The sequence below is a fragment of the Oculina patagonica genome, chromosome 1 (assembly GCF_052425735.1).
Source record: "Oculina patagonica isolate OP01 chromosome 1, crgOcupat, whole genome shotgun sequence".
Taxonomy (NCBI): domain Eukaryota; kingdom Metazoa; phylum Cnidaria; class Anthozoa; order Scleractinia; family Oculinidae; genus Oculina; species Oculina patagonica.
The window spans coordinates 33,255,433-33,276,114 of NC_135758.1; the positions used below are offsets into that span (position 1 = coordinate 33,255,433).

Genomic DNA, 20,682 nt, shown 5'->3' on the forward strand with positions numbered 1-20,682 from the left:
GAACAAATCCTTTTTGGCACTTTATTCCCCATTTTATTTCACTTTTATAAAAAAGCCCTTTGTCGTTTGCCGCTTATAGGTCAACGTGAATACTTTCGTGTTTTGTGTGAGCAAGTACAGGAGAATCCTGATTTCTTGATCTTCCGGCGGAAACGAAAATTGGTTCGAAAAATCGGGAGTAAAATTACAGAGAAGTACTATCCAAAGGAAACGAAAATTGATTCGAGAAATCGGGAGTAAAATTACAGAGAAGTACTATCCAAAGGAAACGAAAATTGATTCGAGAAATCGGGCGTAAAATTACAGAGAAGTACTATCCAAGGGAAACCAAAATTGATTCAAGAAATCGGGGGTAAAATTACAGAGAAGTACTATCCAAAGGAAACGAAAATTGATTCGAGAAATCGGGAGTAAAATTACAGAGAAGTACTATTGAAGGAAAACGAAAATTGGTTCGAAAAATCGGGAGTAACGAAAAGACTTAGATTAAGAGAAATTAAGATTCTACTGTACGCCTTCACAAAAGATTGATTTTTTCAATATTTAAAGAAAAAATTGACATATTAGCAGCATTTTGACGTTTGCCATTACAACGTGGTGCTTTATTTCTTCAATGCTTCTTGTAAGGCTCAACCTATTGCCAGACAACTTGTCGAAAATAGCCAAGGAGGTCAACTTAAAGAACTTCAAGTTTACCGTGGAAAGACCCCACAGGAGCACACCTTGGCTGAAATTGTTATCCACACTTCAGTAGCCTTACAGTGTGTTGGTTCAGGGTCATTGGCTCAGCCACTTTATGCACTAATGACGGATCCATCTACGATGAAGGTATGTATTACCGCGCTTCCACAGGCCAACTAAGTGTGTAATTTGATAGATTTGATAGCACACCCTAATTTCTACTTTAATTTCTTTTCAAAATCGCTTTAAAATTCTTATTCGGCTACGGATGGATTATAAACCGGCAATGCCGAACTGTTTTTGTTTTCTCGTTAAATTATGAAAAGGTTTTTAGGAGCCAAAACTTTTATTCCATTATTTTTTGGCCCTCTGCACATCTACCATCATTTCTTTTCATACATGTCGCGTATCGAGACAACTAATCCCAGGTTAAGTCGTAGAAGCATGCTGGAAGTTTGTAATATTTGAACCCCGTTGTATAAATCTAGTCACGAGTCTCCTACTGCTTAGTACCAAAGCTTTATAGTCATAAATTCAACCCATGCCGGGAGAACTCAAAATTATTTTTGCCAAGTGGCTTGTGTAACATCTTTCTAAATTTGAGAAATGCCATTATTTCTTTTTATACAGAATTCGTACTTACCAACCATGCCCGAGGACAACTTTCTTGAGTGCATCAGTGCCATCGCTGAGACTATGAAGGGCACTGGTTGGGTTGGACAGTGGTATGGTGAGTGTTTATTGCGGTGAAATGCGAACTCTGGAATTCAAAATCACAGGCCAACTAACGATTGCGTTTTTGCCGCCGTCAGTCATAATTATGGCGACAGCCAACGAACCATGAAAAACAGAAACAAATAAAATGGATCGAAATCTACCAATCACAACTGACAGACTTGACCTTTTGACCCGAATGAGGGCCTCTTCATATGATCCCGGTTGACCGGGCTGGCCCAGTTACCAAGATCTCGGCTCACTCCTATTTTCTTTGTAAAATTTTGGATGTGTTCATATGAGAAGGTGGGCCAGCCCGGTTACCGATATCTCGGTTTCTGCAACCGAGATCTCGGCAACCTGGAAGAATATTTTCCCATATGAACACTCCAGCCCGGTCGCCCGGACGCAACTTTTTTTGAGAAAATAGCTTCCCTTTCGTAACTGGGTGGTCAAAATGGCTTAATTTTGCCTTGTATCTATTTCCACTTCAGAAATATGCGAATTAGCTTTATTAATAAAGTTACAAGGGTCAATAAAGCTACGATAGTCGCGAAAGATGCAACTTTATATGTCGCCATTTTAGCTTTGTTTCTTGAATTTTATCCCCGTCAACCGGGCAAAATTTTCCATATGAACAGACGTCAAAATCCGTCCTGGTAAGAGACAGCCCGTAAACCGGGCTCATGTGAAGAGGCCCTCTGAAGTGAACTTCTGTTTCCCTAGAGGTCCGCTTAGATGATTGACGGCAGCAAAAAGCTTAAACCGTCGGCCGAGAATTGAATTTCAGAGTTCGCATTTCACTGAAAACAGCAATAAAATGGAAAACTTACTTGTTGTCATTTTTTCATTGTTTACTGGGCACTAAGAGACATACAAAGGCACTGTGAGTTGGAGTAAAAATGGCTGGTGGCTAAGGCCCAAACCATGCTGCAGTAATAAAAAATAGAATGTTGCCAACTGATTAAAAATTCATTAGAATCTAGACAATAAACTTACCCCAGGTATTTCTCGTTATTTCTACGAAAGTCTGCTTGTAACTCTGCTTTTTGTTGGCTGTATGGTTATGGAACTAACACAATATAATTGCCAACGAGTCAGGCCTTCTGGAAGACCAGATGGCCTGACGAGGCGGCAGAATATAGAGCCGCGAGAAGATTTGTATATGCGAAAAAAAAACTCAGAAACACTCCAAATGTCGAGTAATGTAAGTAATGTAATGTAATGTACGGTATATCGTGACGACACAATTTCTGATGTTTTTAGCCAATCCGTTTAGCAGAATCTGTTCAGCACGTGCACACTTTGTTGTAGTTTGGCCAATCAGCGCGCTACTAATTTGTTCAGCACGTGCATGATTCATTGGCAACTAAAATTCCCAGACAAGATGCGTCTCAGATAACAAAGAGGTTTCAAATCTGTTCGCTTCAAAAAGCCAAAATTCCCGAACTAGAGATTGAAATACGAAAGAAACTTGAATTAAACTTTGTTTAGAATTTAATTTCATTTAAGATGAAGGCAAGAAATGCATTCCAAAGCTTCAAGATTTCCAAACCTTCGAAAATTTCGAAGTCATACAAATTTGCATGCGTAATTAAGTTAGGTCTGGCTAAGTAAACAACACAGATTTTATCAATCAGAAGAGAGTTTTATTTCGTTTCTCAAATTTATAAAATAAATTCCCTATACTACATTTTTTCCTGGATACTCCGGCGTTTTTTTCCTCGGGAAACAGGGCCTTTAATTTTCCTAAAAGCTGGTTGCCCGAACGCAATTTGCAGTGTCTCAACAACAACAATTCAACGTGATATTTGAGACATCACGCATTGCGCGTGATGAATTATTCTCGGAATAATAAAATAAACTTGTTCCATCTTTGGCCACAAACTTGTCCGACCAGGCTTTTACCTTTTAAAACCTCAATTTTTTTTTTAATACTTATGTGCTGAATGGATTCAACTGCAGTGTGGAAAGTTTGAAATGCTTTGTTTTGGCAAATCTTTGTAAAAGTTTGCTTTTTGTTTGGTAATTTATTTTTCGTGTTCAGTGGCTCATAGCCACTTTATTTAAGACCTATAGGACTTTAAAACAGCGGAAACCTTTCCAAAATAGCGGCATCGGACAACAATGGCTTGAAGCTCTCAAATAGCATGAAGTTTACAAGATTTCTCACTAAATCTTCACTACTTTGGTATTATTTTAGAACTTTTTGTTAGCCTTCATAAAATCGCATTTTATTTTATAAACATTCAAGATTTTCAAAGAAAACGCGCAATGTTTATTGATCGACCAAAATCATAAAGCGTCCCGTTGTACTCGTTGGCATTTCTACCGATAGGTATCACTAGTTTTAATTAATATTATTAGTAGGAACATTGAAAACGATGTTGTGATTATCGTCCCATGACCAGAAATACTAAATACACATACCTTATGTGCTAGCTTCAATTTTGTTAACTAATATATGTTGTACAGTCTATCATGACAGTGCGCATCTCCAAACTGTATAATATTTTCTCTTACCTTTTTAGAGTGCGGGAATTGTAAACATCCTTATTTTATTGGAGAGGTTAGTACAATAAATCTTTGATTGTATACAATAAAAGCTCTCGCAAGAGAGCACCTCGGAGCCTCGGAAATAACAAAAAGCTGGTTGTAAGAAGAGCTGTTTGTTTGCGAGAACTAGCTGTTACAAACGACCACACGATTGGACAATAGAGGAGGGTCGTTTACCAGAAGGTTTTCCCCTTGGTTTTAGAAAAACAATCTTTCTTCAGCTGTAAATCATCTTGAACGTTCAAATCTAGATCTAAAGGGAGCTCCTTCTTAAATGCAGATGCAGAACCTTTCCCTTAAAGGGAAGCTTATCTGTAAGAGGTCTGGTTTCCAAAATATGACGGTTGGAAACTGCTCCCTTGGCAACAACTTGGTAGTAAAGAAGGACCCCCTTAAGCAAGGAACAATGTTAGGCAATGGTATTTTAGTAGTAGTCCTCATGGGCTCGATGAGAATAAGTAGTAACTAGGTTTATTATACTCTTGACTAAAGTACGGATCAGAACTTTGGGTGTTCACTAATGAGCGCTTAACAAACGGGGAAAAAAACCAGGTGGTCGCCAGCGTCACTTAAGGAAGCTGTCACTTATTAAGAGCTTTTATTAGCAAAGTTTACGTGACAATTCAGTCGGTGTTAACAATGGTAGTCACAAAGAGCCCTTCCACTATATTTAGTTACCATGTAATAGCTGTTAACGTCTTTTGCATTATTCCGGAATAGTGTACACAGCCAATGCAGAAGGGTACATGTCCAGACTGTAAAAAAGTCATGGGAGGGGAACAACACAAGTTCCTAGGGGACGTCAAGGTTTCCGATAGGTAACGTGAACACATTTCTATCCTAAAAATTTTTTATAACTAACAAAGTACCTAAGGATTTCCTTCCAGTACAGGTGTACAGATGTACGGTACAAGTGCTGGCTTGGTTCATGTTAGAGTAAAAGTGCCAAATTTATAACCTACAATTAGTAAGGATCGCAGCATTGCGCAAGAATTCTAATCAGCTTTCATCTGTTCGATCTCCAGAAAGGACAGAACGAAGACTGGCCACGCGCTGGGAGAACCTGGTTCGAGGCCCACTTGTGCTGAGCCGCAAAGAAAGATGTCGCCGATAGTGTGCAGTCTCCTGCGAATTATCATGCACTCGGCCATGGTCATGGGAGCATGCATAAATGCTCCGGTAAGTTGTTTGACACCAGTGAACACTTTTCTGAAGCAAGATAGAGTTTGGCTAGGAGAGGAAGTAAGACAGCCGATTAGGGTTGTTGGTTGTACGTGGCTTATTACAATTAAATAGTGCATTGGGAACTCCTAAGAAGACAAACTCCAAAAATAGTGCTTCGTCGGAGATTGTTTTATTGCGTGAGAAGCAAAAATTATTTTATGGTTTCCAACAAGAGGTACTTCATTTGTGGGTATTATCTAATCAATGTCATCAACTTCCTTAAGCCATATGCGTTTTCAGAATATCAAATTTAAATCAAGTATTCTTCTTTTCAAGGCAACCGGAGAACTGATCACACCTCCATGTCCAGCACAGACTGTAGCGCAGTTTTTGTGGCAGCATCTTCAGCGGGACCTCGATGTTCTTGGCAGGGCACTGGCACGAAGTGTTGATGACGCAGCACTGACCGTTCACCTTGTACTACACAAAATGATTTCGCTAAATGGCGGACAAACTGGTAAAAACTTGTTTACTTTAATATGTGGTATGAACAATAACTGAAAGGAGACCTGTTTGTATATTTTAGAACTCGAAAGGGAAGTTTCTCGCATGGGTAAACGTGAGCAAATTCAGTTTAGGTATGAATGCTTGTGCATGATTATTCTTCATTCCCTTTATCATCTTCAGCAAACGCACATGACATGCGCCTTCAAAGCCGAGCCAGTCGCACGAGCTGGGAGACAGATTTCTGTTCCGTCATTCTCGTTCCTGTTATCGCGGTATGTTCTCAGTTTGGTCATTTTGTTTTGCTTCTTTTTTTCCTTTATCATATTATCATATTGTTCTAATGCCGTTATTCTGTGCAATCCATGTTAGCATCTTGAACAGAATCTACAGAAGGCTTCGAGGCTTTTGATGGAAGACGAGAGATTTGGTACGATAGTTGGTTTTTTAAAACTGTCCTGAGTTACAACGTCTTTAGAACGATGTATATTAGTTTCAAATAAACACGCTCATAACCTGAGTACTTGTATGTAAAACTTTGACGAATCTAGTGATTGCCGCATCTATTGACGAAAAAGTGGTAATTTTGTTTTGTGTCGTCTTGTTCTCCTTCTATGGTCTGCAGGAAGTGATCCATTAGTGAGACAGTTGTACGAGTTTGATGCGCATGTGGAGGATTTAACCCAGGGCGTAAGGCCCACGTCAAAGTCTCTTTGGAAGTACCGACGGCAAATCACTGTGGAACATCTGGGAAACTCATTCCAACAGGAAGTCCTTTCTGGTGGAGAGGAACAGTACAAAGTGTTGAATGCTTTCCTTAAACAGGTGCCACCATGTTCACATTTCTTAGTACATGATAGTTGTACAGTATCTGCGAGCTTAGTCGTTCAGGAAGCTAGAGCTCTATTTATATTTCCAAACGGCAATGACTCAAAAAGAAAATACTTAATTTTCGCACTGGTTAGAAAAGTTTTAAAAGCTTTTTATGTCCAGTGGCCCACTCGTTTTCATTCGTTTGCCCCAGAATGGGGTGTAGGGAATCTTTATCAATTTTCTTTTTACAAATACAGGAACACAAATTGCGCTTCGTCCAGTTTCTCCCCGATATCGTTCGTCTTCAGCGTTTGTTGATGGACAGATTTCACAGAAGAATTGACAGAACAGATGCTGAGGACTATACCATCCGCAAATTCCTACAGGATCTACCAAGAGGTACATGTAACAGCTATGCTTACTTATTCATTTTCTCCTGTCAATCAAGATAGTGATTATAACTAAACTTTGCATACGTCTAGTTATTTTCTTTTGTTGTCATGTACGGCCTTCTGGTTTCCAGGGTAGTTCTTAAAAGTTACGCTGTTTTCTCGGTTGGCTAAGAAAATGAAAAAGAATCGCTGTGAAAAGGAAAGAACCTTGAAAAACCTCATTCAACGTGCGCTCTGTCTGTAGCTGTTTTCGCGATCTCTCTCCAAATCTCACGGTATTTTTTTTGAGGCTGTTTTACCGACTGAAGATGTATGCATCAGGGCCCAGTTGTCTAAAAGATGGATAACGCTAAATGCAGACAAAACATACTACGCTATCCACTGGATGGTGATTTATCCGGTGGATAGCGTTATCCAACCTTTGAACAACCAGGGCCAGAGTGACACCAGCGCAGCCATATCGACTGTAGCACAGATTACAGGTAAAGCCATAGGGGTAATAATTTAAATGTAAACCAGTTGATCATATTGGCAAATGACTGTGTTAGAAAGAAATCAGTTGTGACGTTAATGCTGACTGGTATGCTACTGAAATGTATCAACATGTCTGTCCTTTTTTTTTCTAGGATCTGTCAGAGATGAGTACAATAACTTGTTCCAGAGTTTCAAAATTGCATGGAATTCTTGCCGTTCATTTCTTGGTGATCAAGGTAAGTTGACTGTTTAATCATTTCTTGATTTATGGGGTTTTAAGTAATTCGTGTAAAACGAAGATAAGCCACGTTTAATAAGTAGTACTGATACAACTGTAGTCTGTTCATCCGAACGTGATGTGGCTAAAACTTAAAAACTCAATACTTCACTTTTCTTCAATGATCTTCTAATCAAGAAAACCAATAAAAAAATGAGTTAGTACCATCAAGCCTTAAGGTTTTTGTAGTTTTCAACGATTAAATTTGTTGATTTAATTAAGCACGTACTGCATGAGCACCAAAATCTACAATTGAAGCGACGCACAATGTGCATCTGTCGTGTTTTTTGGCGCGAAATTCTGGCAAGCGTGCAGTGAACTTGAATACACTTCCAGAACATCATGTCAAGTTGAACTTTGCTCTGCTAGTAGCAGTGCACGTGAACAGTACGTGCGTACTCTTTTTAACTGTTCACTATGTTGCTTTCTGTGAAAAACTAGGCTGACACTTGACCCTAATACAGACGTATTTGACTGTAGGATTATTTTGGGGGTAAAACAAATTGATATTAAACAATCTGCTGTTACAGATTTTATTCTAAAAACTTCTGTTGTAGTCCTTTTTTGTTTTAGTTTTATGGGAAACTCATTACTCACTCTACTCTTTTGCAGCCGGAGTTGAATGCTGTTAACTTCTCTGCAATTTTTATTTGTTCTCGTAGGACGCCTTCGTGTACCACAAGACCTTTGTAATACCACCATGGACAACGACTGTCCAATCGCCATGTTGCTCCCCAGTACCACTGGGATGGGAGTGTGTTCGACATCGCTCACCTTCTTCTTAGTTAATACGCATGACGAGTTTCTGGGAGCGTATCGTAGTGCAACTGGTCAAGATAGGTATGTCATTATTCGCTTATGTCCTTACGCGATGTTTTCGAGAAGTGACATGGGAGATGGTATGATTGGCTCCTTATTTAGATTTCAAAGGTTGACTCACTGAAAAGAATCAGGCTCATTCTTGCCAACCTGTAAGCTACACTATTGAGTGTAACAGAAAAGTTAACACCTTGTGACATTTAGAGGGGACATTTATTCATTAATGTGTCATAAGACTAGGGACAAAATGATAAGTTAAGTGAAACAAATAATTGTAGAATATATGAACTATGTCCTCATTTCAAAATTATTTGGCAAAAAAAAGATCATCTGATCCTAGAGAAATTCACAACCCTGAATTAAAGCGGATTTCACTTAGCGTCTGCTTTGGCTTTGGATTATAAGGCCTAGTGATTGGTTCAAAAACTCGCGCCCTTTTTCGACCAATCAGAAGTACATGAAAAACCAAAACCAATTGTGACTTATTCCTGCGCTTCATGCCGACTACAGTGGAACCCCGCTTTACGGACACCCGTTTAATACGGACACCCCGGTATTATGGACAGTTTCGTTGGTCCGGACGAAAACCTCATACATTTTCTCTTAAATTAACCCGCTTAATACGAACACCCGTTAATACGGACAACGGACACTTTTCCGTGTCCCGAGTAACAAACTCCCATCTTATACATTTTAAAGCCCGCTTTACGGACACTGTTTATCTGTTCACCGACAATTTTCATTGTCGCGATTATTCGCTAACTAGAAGACACTGGACCCTAGACAAATAATGAGAGAATTCGAAGAGTTAAACCCATTTTATTTCAAAGAGTAGCTTAATAGTGTGACTTCCGGTGTTTGACCCTTGTACTGTTTTCTGACTGCTATTCCTATTTAAAAGTTTCACTTTCTTTGCTTAAAGCTTCCGTGCAAAGCTATAAAGTTACCGACTCTTTCAAATGAGTTTGTAGAGTTTAGAAAACGTTCTGTTGTTGCTTAAATGCGTTTAGTTCGTGTATATAGTAAAGTTGCGTTGAGTTCACTGTTGAGTTTATTAAAGTTTAGTTCGAGTGTATCACTAGATTGTAGGGTTTTTTATAAAAAAAACTATAAATTTTAATTAGAGAGTTCACAGTTTGCATTTGTTACAGTTACAGTACAGTTAAATAACGTTTTGTTGCCGATAAAACATGTATCAGTGACTTTTTCCTGAGACCCCGCTTAATACGGACAGCTCCGTTAATACGGACAATTTGGCCTGTCCCCTTGGTGTCCGTATTAACGGGGTTCCACTGTACTTGTATTTGCTTCGTGTTTTAATTGGTTCACTGAATTGTTTGCGTCCTTTGTGATTGGCCAGAGTGATTACTTTGGTTCTAGTTTTACGATATGCTCTAAACGGTCCTTTAGGGCCGGTAATAGAATTGATAATAAGGTATTTTCTAAGTGTTAACGATAATTTTAGATGACCACAGGTGGGCATCGGTTCTTATGCTTATAGGAATTACCGTTCGATTGACATTTTACTTATTTCTCAATTCCTTCTTCTTACTTTTAAACGTTGTTTCGTTTGAAGCGCCCTAGAACGTGTTTCCGTAACGGAGGTGACCATGTCACATCTGATAGCTTATGATCCTGAGAGGGACCTGCTGCCCCTTATCCTGGCACACTGTAACTACTCTCTGGAGGTGGGACAGGAAACTTTGGTTCATTATGACTGGGCGGCTCTGGAGAGACAGCTAATTGACAGGTTTCTGAGGGGAAAACCATTCGTCGAGTTCAAGGTAGGTTGTTATCAACATGTTCAAGTTACATTACTGAATATGTTATTTGGTGAAACTTTACTTTTATTAGTTTTGCTTTACCAAGTTAATACATGCGATTTTTTTACGATTTTTTTGATTCACTTTAGGAAGAGCGATTTGCTTTCAGTCGAGACACGCGTGACGATGCCGTGTTCGCGTCTCTTGCTGAAAAAATTCCCCAGGTAAGAAGTTTATGGTTTTTCTTGTTTAAGGTGGCTGGCTACAGTTTCCAGCACTACACAATACTTTGATGGTTCATTATAACTACTCTTTATCTGTTAATGCTATAGTCGTGGTGTCAAACAAATGCTCAATGATTGTTATAACACAATAGGTTACCATAGCAACATCATAACCTTGTGAAAACACCCTTTATTAAAAGATTATTAAATTTTGATCAGCACGACAAGGTGCAACTTTTCGCTAAGTTTAAACAAAAACTGTATATGGGTTCAGAGCCACCTTAAATTTTCATAAATTTAAAGTGGCTCTGAACCCAGAAAAGAATCATGCATTTTATGCTGTTTATTATAATCCAATAATAAAAAAAGTGGGTCACCGAACTCGTTTTTGAGTTATAGGCAATATAGCTAATATAAAGAGTGTTTTAACAGGTTATACTGTTGCTGTAGGAACTTGTAATGACAAGAAAATAATCACAACTTGTTCACTAATAATTGGGTATCTGTTTGATACCATAATTGTTGCGTCAACTGAAAAAGAGTCGTAGTATTGAGTAGTATTTAAGGTGCTGAAAACGGCAGAAAACTATTTTGAGCCACCTTAAAAATGACAACGAAGACCCTGTCCACACTAACACGTTTACGTTTGTAAACACATACTGATTTTGAAAGTATACCCTCTTTAAGTGCATAGTGCAACACAACCAAAAGTTTTTTTAAAGGAAGCTCGATCGTTTTTGTGTGGAAGGGTAAAAATGGAGACGCAAGTAACTTGAACGCCGACGTAATTATAGGTGCGAATCGTAGTTCGCTGTGGTTTTAAGCGACCGCCATGTCAGACCTCAATCGTTTAAGGAGCTTATTATAACGGTTGGGTAGATGAGATGTTTCCATCCGTTTTACCTAAGGTGCGTTTCTACTGTTGTTTTCCTTTCCCTGCAGGAATCCATTTCTCGCGTCATCGAAGGCCAGATTATCGTCGACTTCCGCTCTTCCTTGACTGATGTCTGCGATGTTTTGTCGTCATTGGATATTGCCATTGGCTTCCTTGCCTCGTCAGGTGGCCAACCGGAGAGTCCTTTAAAATGGTACTTACATGAAGTACTAAAGTTACCCAAAGAACGCGGCCTCAAGAGCCCATCAGTAAGTGCCGTATCGAACGCTAAACCCGAATCTAAAGCCTTTTGCCCGAAAGGGGATTCTTCTTGAGTCAAGACAAACCATCGTTTGCATAAGAAACAAGTTATTAGGCTTAGTGTCAGACTTATGAAATAAACTATCAGATCCTATCTTGTGAACGTCTACGCAAAGTAAATTATTAACAAACTCGTGAAACAATTTCATTCTAAATCAGTTCTCGTGCATAAGGTTAATCTACGAATGAATCGACTCCTGGATTTTGGCTCCACGCGTAAGCTGTAAATCTCAATACCATCCTAAATAATGGAAAGCGTAGTCCGCAAAATGTTTTGCCACATGATGGGGCAGACAGCCTTCTGAAAACCAATTCAGTTATTTTTATGTAAATGCTGATATTAGCTACCCCGGATAAAAAAAGTTACCGTATTTTCTCAAATTAACGCCCCCGGCGTTTATTTCAAACTTGGCGTCATGAACCCGGCGTTTATTTGAAGCCGGCGTTTAATCGGGGCCCGGCGTTTATTACGGACTGCCATTTTTAGATTCTGTATTCTAGCCATGTATTGAAAATAGAAGAAAAATAAATTTCATTTGTATCTTACATTACAGTCGGACAATATCATGAATTAGTAAGATTTGCTCCTTCTCGAGCACCTCTGTTGTTGTAACTCTGTAGTCTCTGATTGGGCTTCACTGTTGTGACCTGCTATCTATTTTTCGTGCGCCAATGTTGTATGGTGATATTTTGTTTACAGGCGGAGCAACACTGCAACCTGTCCCATACCTTGGCATTATGGCGACTCATGGCTCTAGAGAGAGCGAAAATCAAGTCCAGGAACAAACAGGTTAGACTGCATTAACTTTGGTACACTATGAGGTATTGGATCTGACCTCTGTCTTATCTTTAAAAAAATCTGACCATGTACTAACCAAAACTTAAAATATAGCTGTCTCCGGTTAATTGTTCACTTAGACAGACAGTCAACAAGGTTAGAGCTGTTTCAATTGAGTGTCGAAGGTAATAAAAAAAATCGCGCCACCTATCAGCTGCGAAAACAAAATCATTCGCGACTTGGTCACGTGTGGGTTCACGCGCCGATAACTTGTATTTCCTTTCATTGTGTTGTTTGTGTTGCTGTGATTGGCTGTTGAATTTGGTTTTGTATTTAGGATACTCAATTGAAAACCGCTCTTCCCTTGTGCTAAACGCCATTATATCCAAATCATAAGTCATCAAGGGTACATGACGATAGATGTATGAGACTGTAATGTATAAAAAAGAAGATAATGTGGTGGGCAGATGACTCTCAAACATGTATTGGCCTCAATAATTGTTTTCCTGTTTATAAATTTGTCTTGGCTATGTTGGGTAGGTGGGTAGATAGGGTGTAGATAGGGTGACTTATTTAGAGGTGGATAAAAAAAAAATGGGACGCTGAAAAAAGCTTAAATCACGTTATGACCTTCCATGAAAGTTGTAATAAAAAATTGGCATCCATCAAGTTGGCTTCCATCACGTTGTAATAAAAATAATTATTAATTTAAGAAGACAAATAAAAGCTAGTTTGGGTTCGCTAGACAAACCGTAATTAACAAATCACTTTCTCGAACTTCTTTAGGAGCCATTTGAGCAAATGCCTGAAGTTTTCAAGGAAAAACTGGGATCAAGCGACCAGGCGCACCTTAATCGCGTGTTGCGTAAAATCGACATGGACTTGTTTTTACCACAACTCCTGGAAATGATTCTTCTGAATGTCAAAAAAGATGGTGAAAACATTTCAACGATGAGGTAAGACTGGTTGTAAGCTTAGAATTTTTTTTAAATGATAGTATACTTTGATATATATAACTGATATACTCGTAAAAAACGAACAGTTATTATCTGATTGAAGAATCGTTTACCCATGACAAGCATAAACCATTGACGATGCGGCGCAAATGTTTACTGGAAAATCATAAAAAACAACCATCGTCTGTGACAGAATAAACCTGACAATAAGACAGGTAAAAAAAAACTTGATTATCAATAAAAGGAATATTACTAGCTTACCAGGGCTGTCTACCCAGAATATCATCGGATCATATCGTTTATGTTTTATGCTTTTTACATGGTCAACGTCTCTTCAATTAGGTGTATACAATAAACCATTTGTTTCGGAAGGGCATGGGCACAAGAGGCCTCCTATGCCGACGCTATTTGGGTACATCACGAAATATTTTCTCCCCAGCAAAGATCTTGCGACTAGTCTAAACAGCATCTGCGATACTTTTTCTACCTGATCTCTTAGTATTAATTAAGCTTTCTCTTCCTGTGCTATATGCGACTGTTAATTTCTACTTTAGTATGTTTGAATCAACAACATTTCCGAACAGAATACAGATATCTAATGCAAATTTCTTGCAGTTTTGGCGAGTACTTGGAGCTGTGCTTGGCAGAAAAAGGCTTAGAACAAATTCCTGGAACAGAGAACATTCCCGAGAATATCAAAATGACGCATGTAAAAGCGGTGTGGAACTCCGCTGTCCAACTAAGTGACGACTTTCACAAAGAACGTCTGTCAGCTTCTGCTTGAGGAGCAGTACTCAAAGTTCGAGAAACTGGTGCAGCCTGTTTGACGGAACTGACACAACCTGTTCCAGGAAATAGGGCAAACAAATGTCCTTTATTTCAGTCAATCAGCCATTTTGTTATGTTATAATACAGATAATTGTAGCATTTCTAGCAATTGTTTAGTTAATAGTTATGTTTATCAGTGACTGGATAGCTAGATGTACTCCTCTTAAAATTAGGTTAGATGACGTATTCATTGTGCAAATTCCATTCCAGTCTTTTGTAGTGTGCTTATACTGATTAAAACAGCGAGTTGCGAATGAATTTAGGTGCCTACATGTAGTTTGGCAAGCTAATGTAATCCATTGCCTTTTTTGGTTATTTGGTTTCTTTAAAAACAGAAAAATGATAAATTAAACGCTGTTGGTCTGTTTGGTTTTTGTTGACTCCAAAGACTATTTTATTTTTTGTAACCGTGAGTAGTTATCAATGTATGTTTAGAACGTTTTCCAATAATTGATAGAAAAGCATAAATTAACTGTCATTGTGCCTTTACTGAATTTAATCTTACCCAAACTCGCGACGAGTTTCCTTTAAACATTTCGGAAAGAGACAGTCGAGTTTGTTATGGCGCTTTTGAAGTTCTGTCTGTTAACCGTCTTGAATGTATTAATTATGAACAACGCATTACTGGTTGACTATCGATGTTTTTGCCCATCGGCTTGCAAAATCTTGATCTTGTTGTATTTTTGTTTAGCAATTTAGGGCCCCTTCACATGAGCCCGGTTTACGAGCTGTCTCAGTTACCAGGAGGGATTTTGACCTATGTTCATATGGAAAATTTTAGCCCGGTTGACGGGGATAAAATTCAAGAAACGAAGGCAAAATGGCGACACACAAAGTTGCATCTTTCGCGACTATCGTAGCTTTATTGACCCATGTAACTTTATTAACAAAGCTAATTCGCATATTTCTGAAGTGGAAATAGATACAAGTCAAAATTAAACCATTTGGACCGCCCAAATACGAAAGGGAAGCTATTTTCTCAAAAAAAGTTGCGTCCCGGCGACCGGGCTGGAGCGTTCATATGGGAAAATATTCTTCCCGGTTGTCGAGATCTCGGTTGCAGAAACCGAGATATCGGTAACCGGGCTGGCCCACCTTCTCATATGAACACATCCAAAATTTTACAAGAAAATAGGAGTGAGCCGAGATCTCGGTAACTGGGCCAGCCCGGTCAACCGGGATCATATGAAGAGGCCCTTAGACATATAGTAAAAATTAGGTTACAAAATAAAACCGAACGTTTTAAACTCAAGGTAAGGCTAAAGCCGTTGCATTTGTCAATTGGATGGTCGGGAGTTTTTAACTTAATGCTGGGATGGTAGTCGTTAAGGCGATCGAGGAGTTGGTCTTGCGTTTTTCTTTTTTTCTACATGACTTAGGTGGGGGGGGGGGGAGGGGGTAGGGCGGCACTTGCCAAAAAGTATGGCTTTAGAAGAAAAAGGGGGTGGACAAAAAATATGGTGTGTAAAGGAGGGTTATTCAAAATAGTTACCGTTAAGTGTTGTGACGGTGACATCTACAGCTAATTCAAGAAAGGTTGTCGGAAAAAAGCACAAATGTGCACGCGACAAGACCGAAAGGTAGTATGGGTAGAAGTAGAGAGCTACTGCACTTGCTGAATACCAATAAGATGGCGACATGACAAACGCGAATTTGCACGTTCTTTCTCTTCAGTCATGTGGAAACAAGCACAGCATGCGTTGCTATCCATTCTGTGTCAACACTGGCAAGGGACTTCTGCTTGCACTGTACTTTAAATTTGAAACAGTTTTGTTTACCAGTTTTCCACTTTCCTTTTCTTTCTACTTTACTTTACTTTGTGTTCATTACAGTCACATCTAATTCAACACCATGCAGAAGACATCCGTTCCATGCAAGGTTAATTTCAAACAATCGAGTGACTGCAGCAGATCACTGGCAGGATGTGCGGCTGGTTCAATTTGATATAAAAGGTTCTGGAATGAGGTATACAATATCCCACAGAAATTCATCGAAAATCAGTGGAGTCTGCAATTTTAGCTACAACTACCAACCAATTTCTGTAATGTTGATCCCAACCTTGAAGCTACATGTAAGGCTAAAACAATGGACAAATGAACAGTTTTCTTCCTCGACACAAATAGATGCTCAGGACATTTGTAATTGAAGGTAACGAAACTAAGACATCAAATGAATCTGATTTTGAAGAGAAATTTGCAGATGTTATATGCTTTACTTATACGCATAGAAAACTGGAGGGTTGTAACAAACAACTATTGGGAGAAACAATTGTAGGTCTCAGCTAAACCTGATTTTGTCCTGAAAAGTTTTCTATTGTAGAAGAAGGAACTTCAGCAGAAGTAACCTTAGCGCCTCCTTCCCTTACGCTCTTCCAATCTTTCCGTGATGTGCTCAAACAGCATCTGCTAAGGAAGTTATCCCAAACTTGTCACGTCAGCTTTTCGTCATAAGGATACCGCAATGTTACTTTCAAAGCAACATTTGCACCTAAAGCTACAGCCTTAGTCACCTGTTTGACTGGGGTGTCATAAGCATGAAGAAAACTGATACACCTTACTTAATCAAAAACACGATCGTTCAGGGGCGATAAATCACGTTAAGGCTAAAAAATCACATACAAAGTATACAAACTATTAATGACAGCAGACAGGTAAAAAAGTTTAAACCTTAGAAATCTTATTTTTTTAACCCGTTCGAGAGAAGGGGTAGCAAAGCAGTGTTTAGACATGTTTTAAGGAAATTATTTCGCTGTTTATGTTTTTGTAGTCATTCTCCAGGTGATGTCCTGATGGTACAGCCAAGTAACCAAGCTGATGTTGTACAAGAATTTATTGCTCATTTAGCACTGGAACCAGAAAAGAAGTTCGCTCTTGAACAGAATGACCCGGGTGAGTCTTGCTCGTCACTGTCTGTTACACGTTGTTATCATCATTATGGTACTTCTCGTGGTCCTTATCAGTGCTCAATAATCCTCATGATCCCTATCTTTACATTTTACCATCATCATCTTTGTCACCCGTAATCATCATCATCTTAATTATGTCATCGTTATTATACTCATCTATGTCATCTTTAATATACTTCCTTGGTACCGGTATCTCATAACGCAAGAAGAACCAACAAAATCGAGCAAACATACAGAGTCAAGTACTCTTTCAAAATGTAGCATTATGCTAAGACTGTTTCGATGTGCATCACCAACGTGTGTTTCCGTAGTAAAATGACTCCTTTTTTCAATAAGATTTTTTTTCATTTTATAAGAATACTGAGGGAATATTTTAAGAATAAACCCGAGGCTGAGATTTTGAAAAGAATATAATTTTGTGTGTTCAAAATTTGTAATTTCAATACATGTTATGTTTTTAACTAAACCATCTAAATTCTTCTCCTTTCTCTTAACCTTAAAGGAGAAGTTCACTCCAATATGGCCATTTATTTTCTTTACGCCAACAAAAAGTTTACACAAAGATATGTTATTCTCCAAAATTTCAGCCTCCAACGTTCGCTATAACCCTACGAAATCTTTTCCAAAACTCGACAACTGAACGCCGCCATCTTGGAGCTGGTAATGTATGCGTGACGTCAAAGAGCTCAGCCTGAATTTTGACGGGGAAATTTTAATAGTCGACTTCTCCTTTAACGGCAAAACGTGCCACTTACTGTAATAAAACGATAAAAACCTGCTCTGGGTAAAGGCTCGATGCCAATGACAGTTCGATGAACGGTACGTGTAGTAAATAATGATATGAATGGCATACAGCTCAAAATCGAAAATCGTTTTCTATAGCTTCCTCGCTCATGGTAGGTGCAGCTCGCAGCTCGCAACCATCTAGGCCGCAATGCGTGCAGAGGGCGATGTTATGCAGAAGCTCTTTTCACTCACATTGCAGGCCTTATTCGTACAAATGCCCATGAAGCTATAAACCAGTAGATGATCACATTACGATTTCGTGAGGACGTCTAAATTGTTCTTTTAAGGGACGCCGAAATCAACTTTTTGCATGATTTCCATAAGCTTTGAAATGTTCCTCGACCACAGGAATCCCAACAATAAGGGGTCGATTTGTTAGACATGGAAACGAGTACTCGATAAATGACAGAATTCCATTGGGAAGAGAGCATGGTTAATAATTGCAAAAATGTTAAGTGGATTGCAATTTTGACATAACTGTTTTTTTTTTCAAAAGCCCTCATACATTTACCCCAACAATTTGTCCAAATTGTGTTGGTCAATGCCATAGTTTAGAACACGTGTGTGTGTACAGTTACGTATAAAATGATGCAAATTTCGAAAATGATTTGCTCTCAGAATGTTATCATTTAGAAGCAGTGTTTTACCCAGCGCTAAACACTAAGCCAATCCTAACGTTTCTATGACAGGCTCACCCAGATGAAGTTCAATTACTGGTGGCTGTTGTAAATTACAAAACCAAACTGTTCAAACCGAGAAGAGGCCTTTGTTCAACGTGGCTGGCTACTCTGGATCCGTCAAACAAGGAATTACGCGTCCCTGTGTGGGTAAAGAAAGGCACGATATCATTTCCCAAGGCTTTAGATTTACCCATTGTCATGATAGGTCCAGGTACGCACAAATATCACATTTATTTCACAGGTTAGATTATACGCGCTCTCTGATTGGCTAAATATTAATGATAATTTTTAACGTTTTAGACATTTTAAACTTTTTTATTTCTATTTATATAAATTGTTTATTTTTACACACGTACACATTTTAACGAGAACTGTATGTACTCCTAAGTGTCACGTGCATAAATAAAATTTGATTTGATTTTGATTTGATAAAGCATCAGGAAAGCCACAATATCCGTTCATAAGTTGAACCACATCAAAACAGGTCAGCGTATAGTCTTACTAAAGAAACGATTAACACAGTTAGGAAGAGCGATTTGTTAATGGCTACTCATTTCAGTCTATTTGCTGGCCAACACTAGATTTCTTGGACCTTGAACAAATTGCTCTGTTTATTTCATACAGTTAAAGTAGCAGTCACCAGCAGCCCACCTATAGTGTCTACTCAAGTGTTTGAGTAAACTAGAAAATCAAACTGTGCATCGTATTTTTCCTCTAGGTACTGGCTGTGCGCCATTTAGAAGTTTTATCGAAGAAAGAGTGTCGCAGTCTGCTGGGGGTAAGTTGAAGTTTATGTGCGGACAACGGCAGAGAGAGACTGGTACTTATCCGTCTTTTCGTATAGAGTTGAATGTACCTTTACAGCACAGATCATTAGCGGGGATCAAGTCAAGGAGATTAGAAAGAGAAAACTAAAAGATTGCGCGTAAACTGTGTTAGCCTTACACGTCTGACACTGTTTCCTCCGTTTCCCTGGAGGAATAAAATCTTGCGCCTTTTTGAAACGGATACAGATCAACCTCTCTTATACGGACAGCGAAGGGACAGAGCAAAGTGTCCGTATTATAGAGGTCACCACTATGACGTCACTTTTGACTTCATTGACAGCTTAAAGTATTTAGTAACTCGAAATGCTGCAGGTAAAAAATCAACTCTTAGCACATATTCAAAAACGTCTAATATGAAAAAAGCATTACGTTGTTGTTTTTGTAACCAAAAACAGGACATTGCATTACGAACACAAAATATCATCACCTGATCACCAGAGTGTCCGTAATAAAGAGGTTAAGTTTGTATGAATTTGTTCCCAGCTGGGGCCAAGATTTAGTCTCCGTTGTCCGTATAAGAGTGGGTCTGTATTAAGAGGTTTTTTCTAAAGAAAATATATGAGAATTTTGTATTAGAGGGGTGTCCGCACCGAGAGGTTCGACTGTATATTTAATCCATGGGTAATACAAATTCAGAAAGAAAACAGTGTTGTGTCTTCAGCCAGTCAACTTTTTCGCGCCTGCCACCAGTCACGTGTTTTCTTTAAAATCTGATTGGTTAATTGTATTATTTTATTGATGATCCACTACCTGATAGGTTTGTTTTGAGGTTGATTATAATTGTAACAGCTTTGTAACTACTGAACAATCCATTCTATTGCAATGATTTGATTTTGATATCCTTCGTGTCTTATTTCTTGCAGACTGTGTGTTGTTTTTTGGCTGTAGGAATAGCAACAAAGATTTCTTTTTCCGAGATCAGTGGCATCTTCTTATCGAAAATGGCAGTTTGAAGCTGTTCACTGCTTTCTCAAGAGATCAGGTGCGTATCTGATCAGATAGTACAGAAATCGTAAATTACTAGTAAAACAAATTTAATACAGATAGATCATTATCTAAATCTGAATAGCGATTGCAAAAAGGTCTGATGTTGTACCAGGAAATAACTTTTATTCAAACAGTGTTCAAAGTGGAGAAAGCTGTCGGTAAAGTAAATTGTCAGACGTAACATTTTAGTGTTCAACCTCCCCTTGTTTATTTATTTGTTTGTTTTGTTTTGCTCGCTATTTGCGTTCGCCATCTCGTATGCTGATCTGTTCTATGTGCGTTCAAGTGTTTGTTTGTTTTGTTCGCTTACCATCCAACAACTGTTTATCTCCTTGTCAACAGGAAGATAAGATTTACGT

General features: G+C 38.7%; 2 protein-coding genes across 2 annotated transcripts in view; both read left to right on the forward strand.

The window, feature by feature from the left end:
• The window catches only part of LOC144665244 (E3 ubiquitin-protein ligase rnf213-alpha-like), a 98,698-nt gene extending 84,205 nt beyond the window's left edge, over window positions 1–14,493 (forward strand). The window contains 19 exon segments of the mRNA XM_078526452.1: window positions 628–828; window positions 1,312–1,411; window positions 3,927–3,964; window positions 4,672–4,769; window positions 4,977–5,130; window positions 5,452–5,632; window positions 5,803–5,894; window positions 5,992–6,049; window positions 6,245–6,444; window positions 6,690–6,831; window positions 7,451–7,534; window positions 8,238–8,415; window positions 9,971–10,178; window positions 10,307–10,381; window positions 11,324–11,524; window positions 12,277–12,366; window positions 13,141–13,310; window positions 13,926–14,061; window positions 14,063–14,493. Coding sequence (XP_078382578.1) covers window positions 628–828; window positions 1,312–1,411; window positions 3,927–3,964; window positions 4,672–4,769; window positions 4,977–5,130; window positions 5,452–5,632; window positions 5,803–5,894; window positions 5,992–6,049; window positions 6,245–6,444; window positions 6,690–6,831; window positions 7,451–7,534; window positions 8,238–8,415; window positions 9,971–10,178; window positions 10,307–10,381; window positions 11,324–11,524; window positions 12,277–12,366; window positions 13,141–13,310; window positions 13,926–14,061; window positions 14,063–14,137 — 2,481 coding nt within the window. The 3' untranslated portion in view covers window positions 14,138–14,493.
• A 1,033-nt stretch (window positions 14,494–15,526) lies between these two features.
• Window positions 15,527–20,682, forward strand: part of LOC144665341 (NADPH-dependent diflavin oxidoreductase 1-like) — a 5,923-nt gene continuing 767 nt past the window's right edge. Inside the window, exons 1-6 of the mRNA XM_078526579.1 lie at window positions 15,527–16,286; window positions 16,905–17,026; window positions 18,519–18,720; window positions 19,228–19,287; window positions 20,200–20,318; window positions 20,666–20,682. The exon at window positions 20,666–20,682 is cut by the window's right edge and continues 78 nt beyond it. Of these exons, the coding sequence (XP_078382705.1) occupies window positions 17,018–17,026; window positions 18,519–18,720; window positions 19,228–19,287; window positions 20,200–20,318; window positions 20,666–20,682 (407 nt within the window). The 5' untranslated portion in view covers window positions 15,527–16,286; window positions 16,905–17,017. The remainder of the gene's footprint in view (window positions 16,287–16,904; window positions 17,027–18,518; window positions 18,721–19,227; window positions 19,288–20,199; window positions 20,319–20,665) is intronic.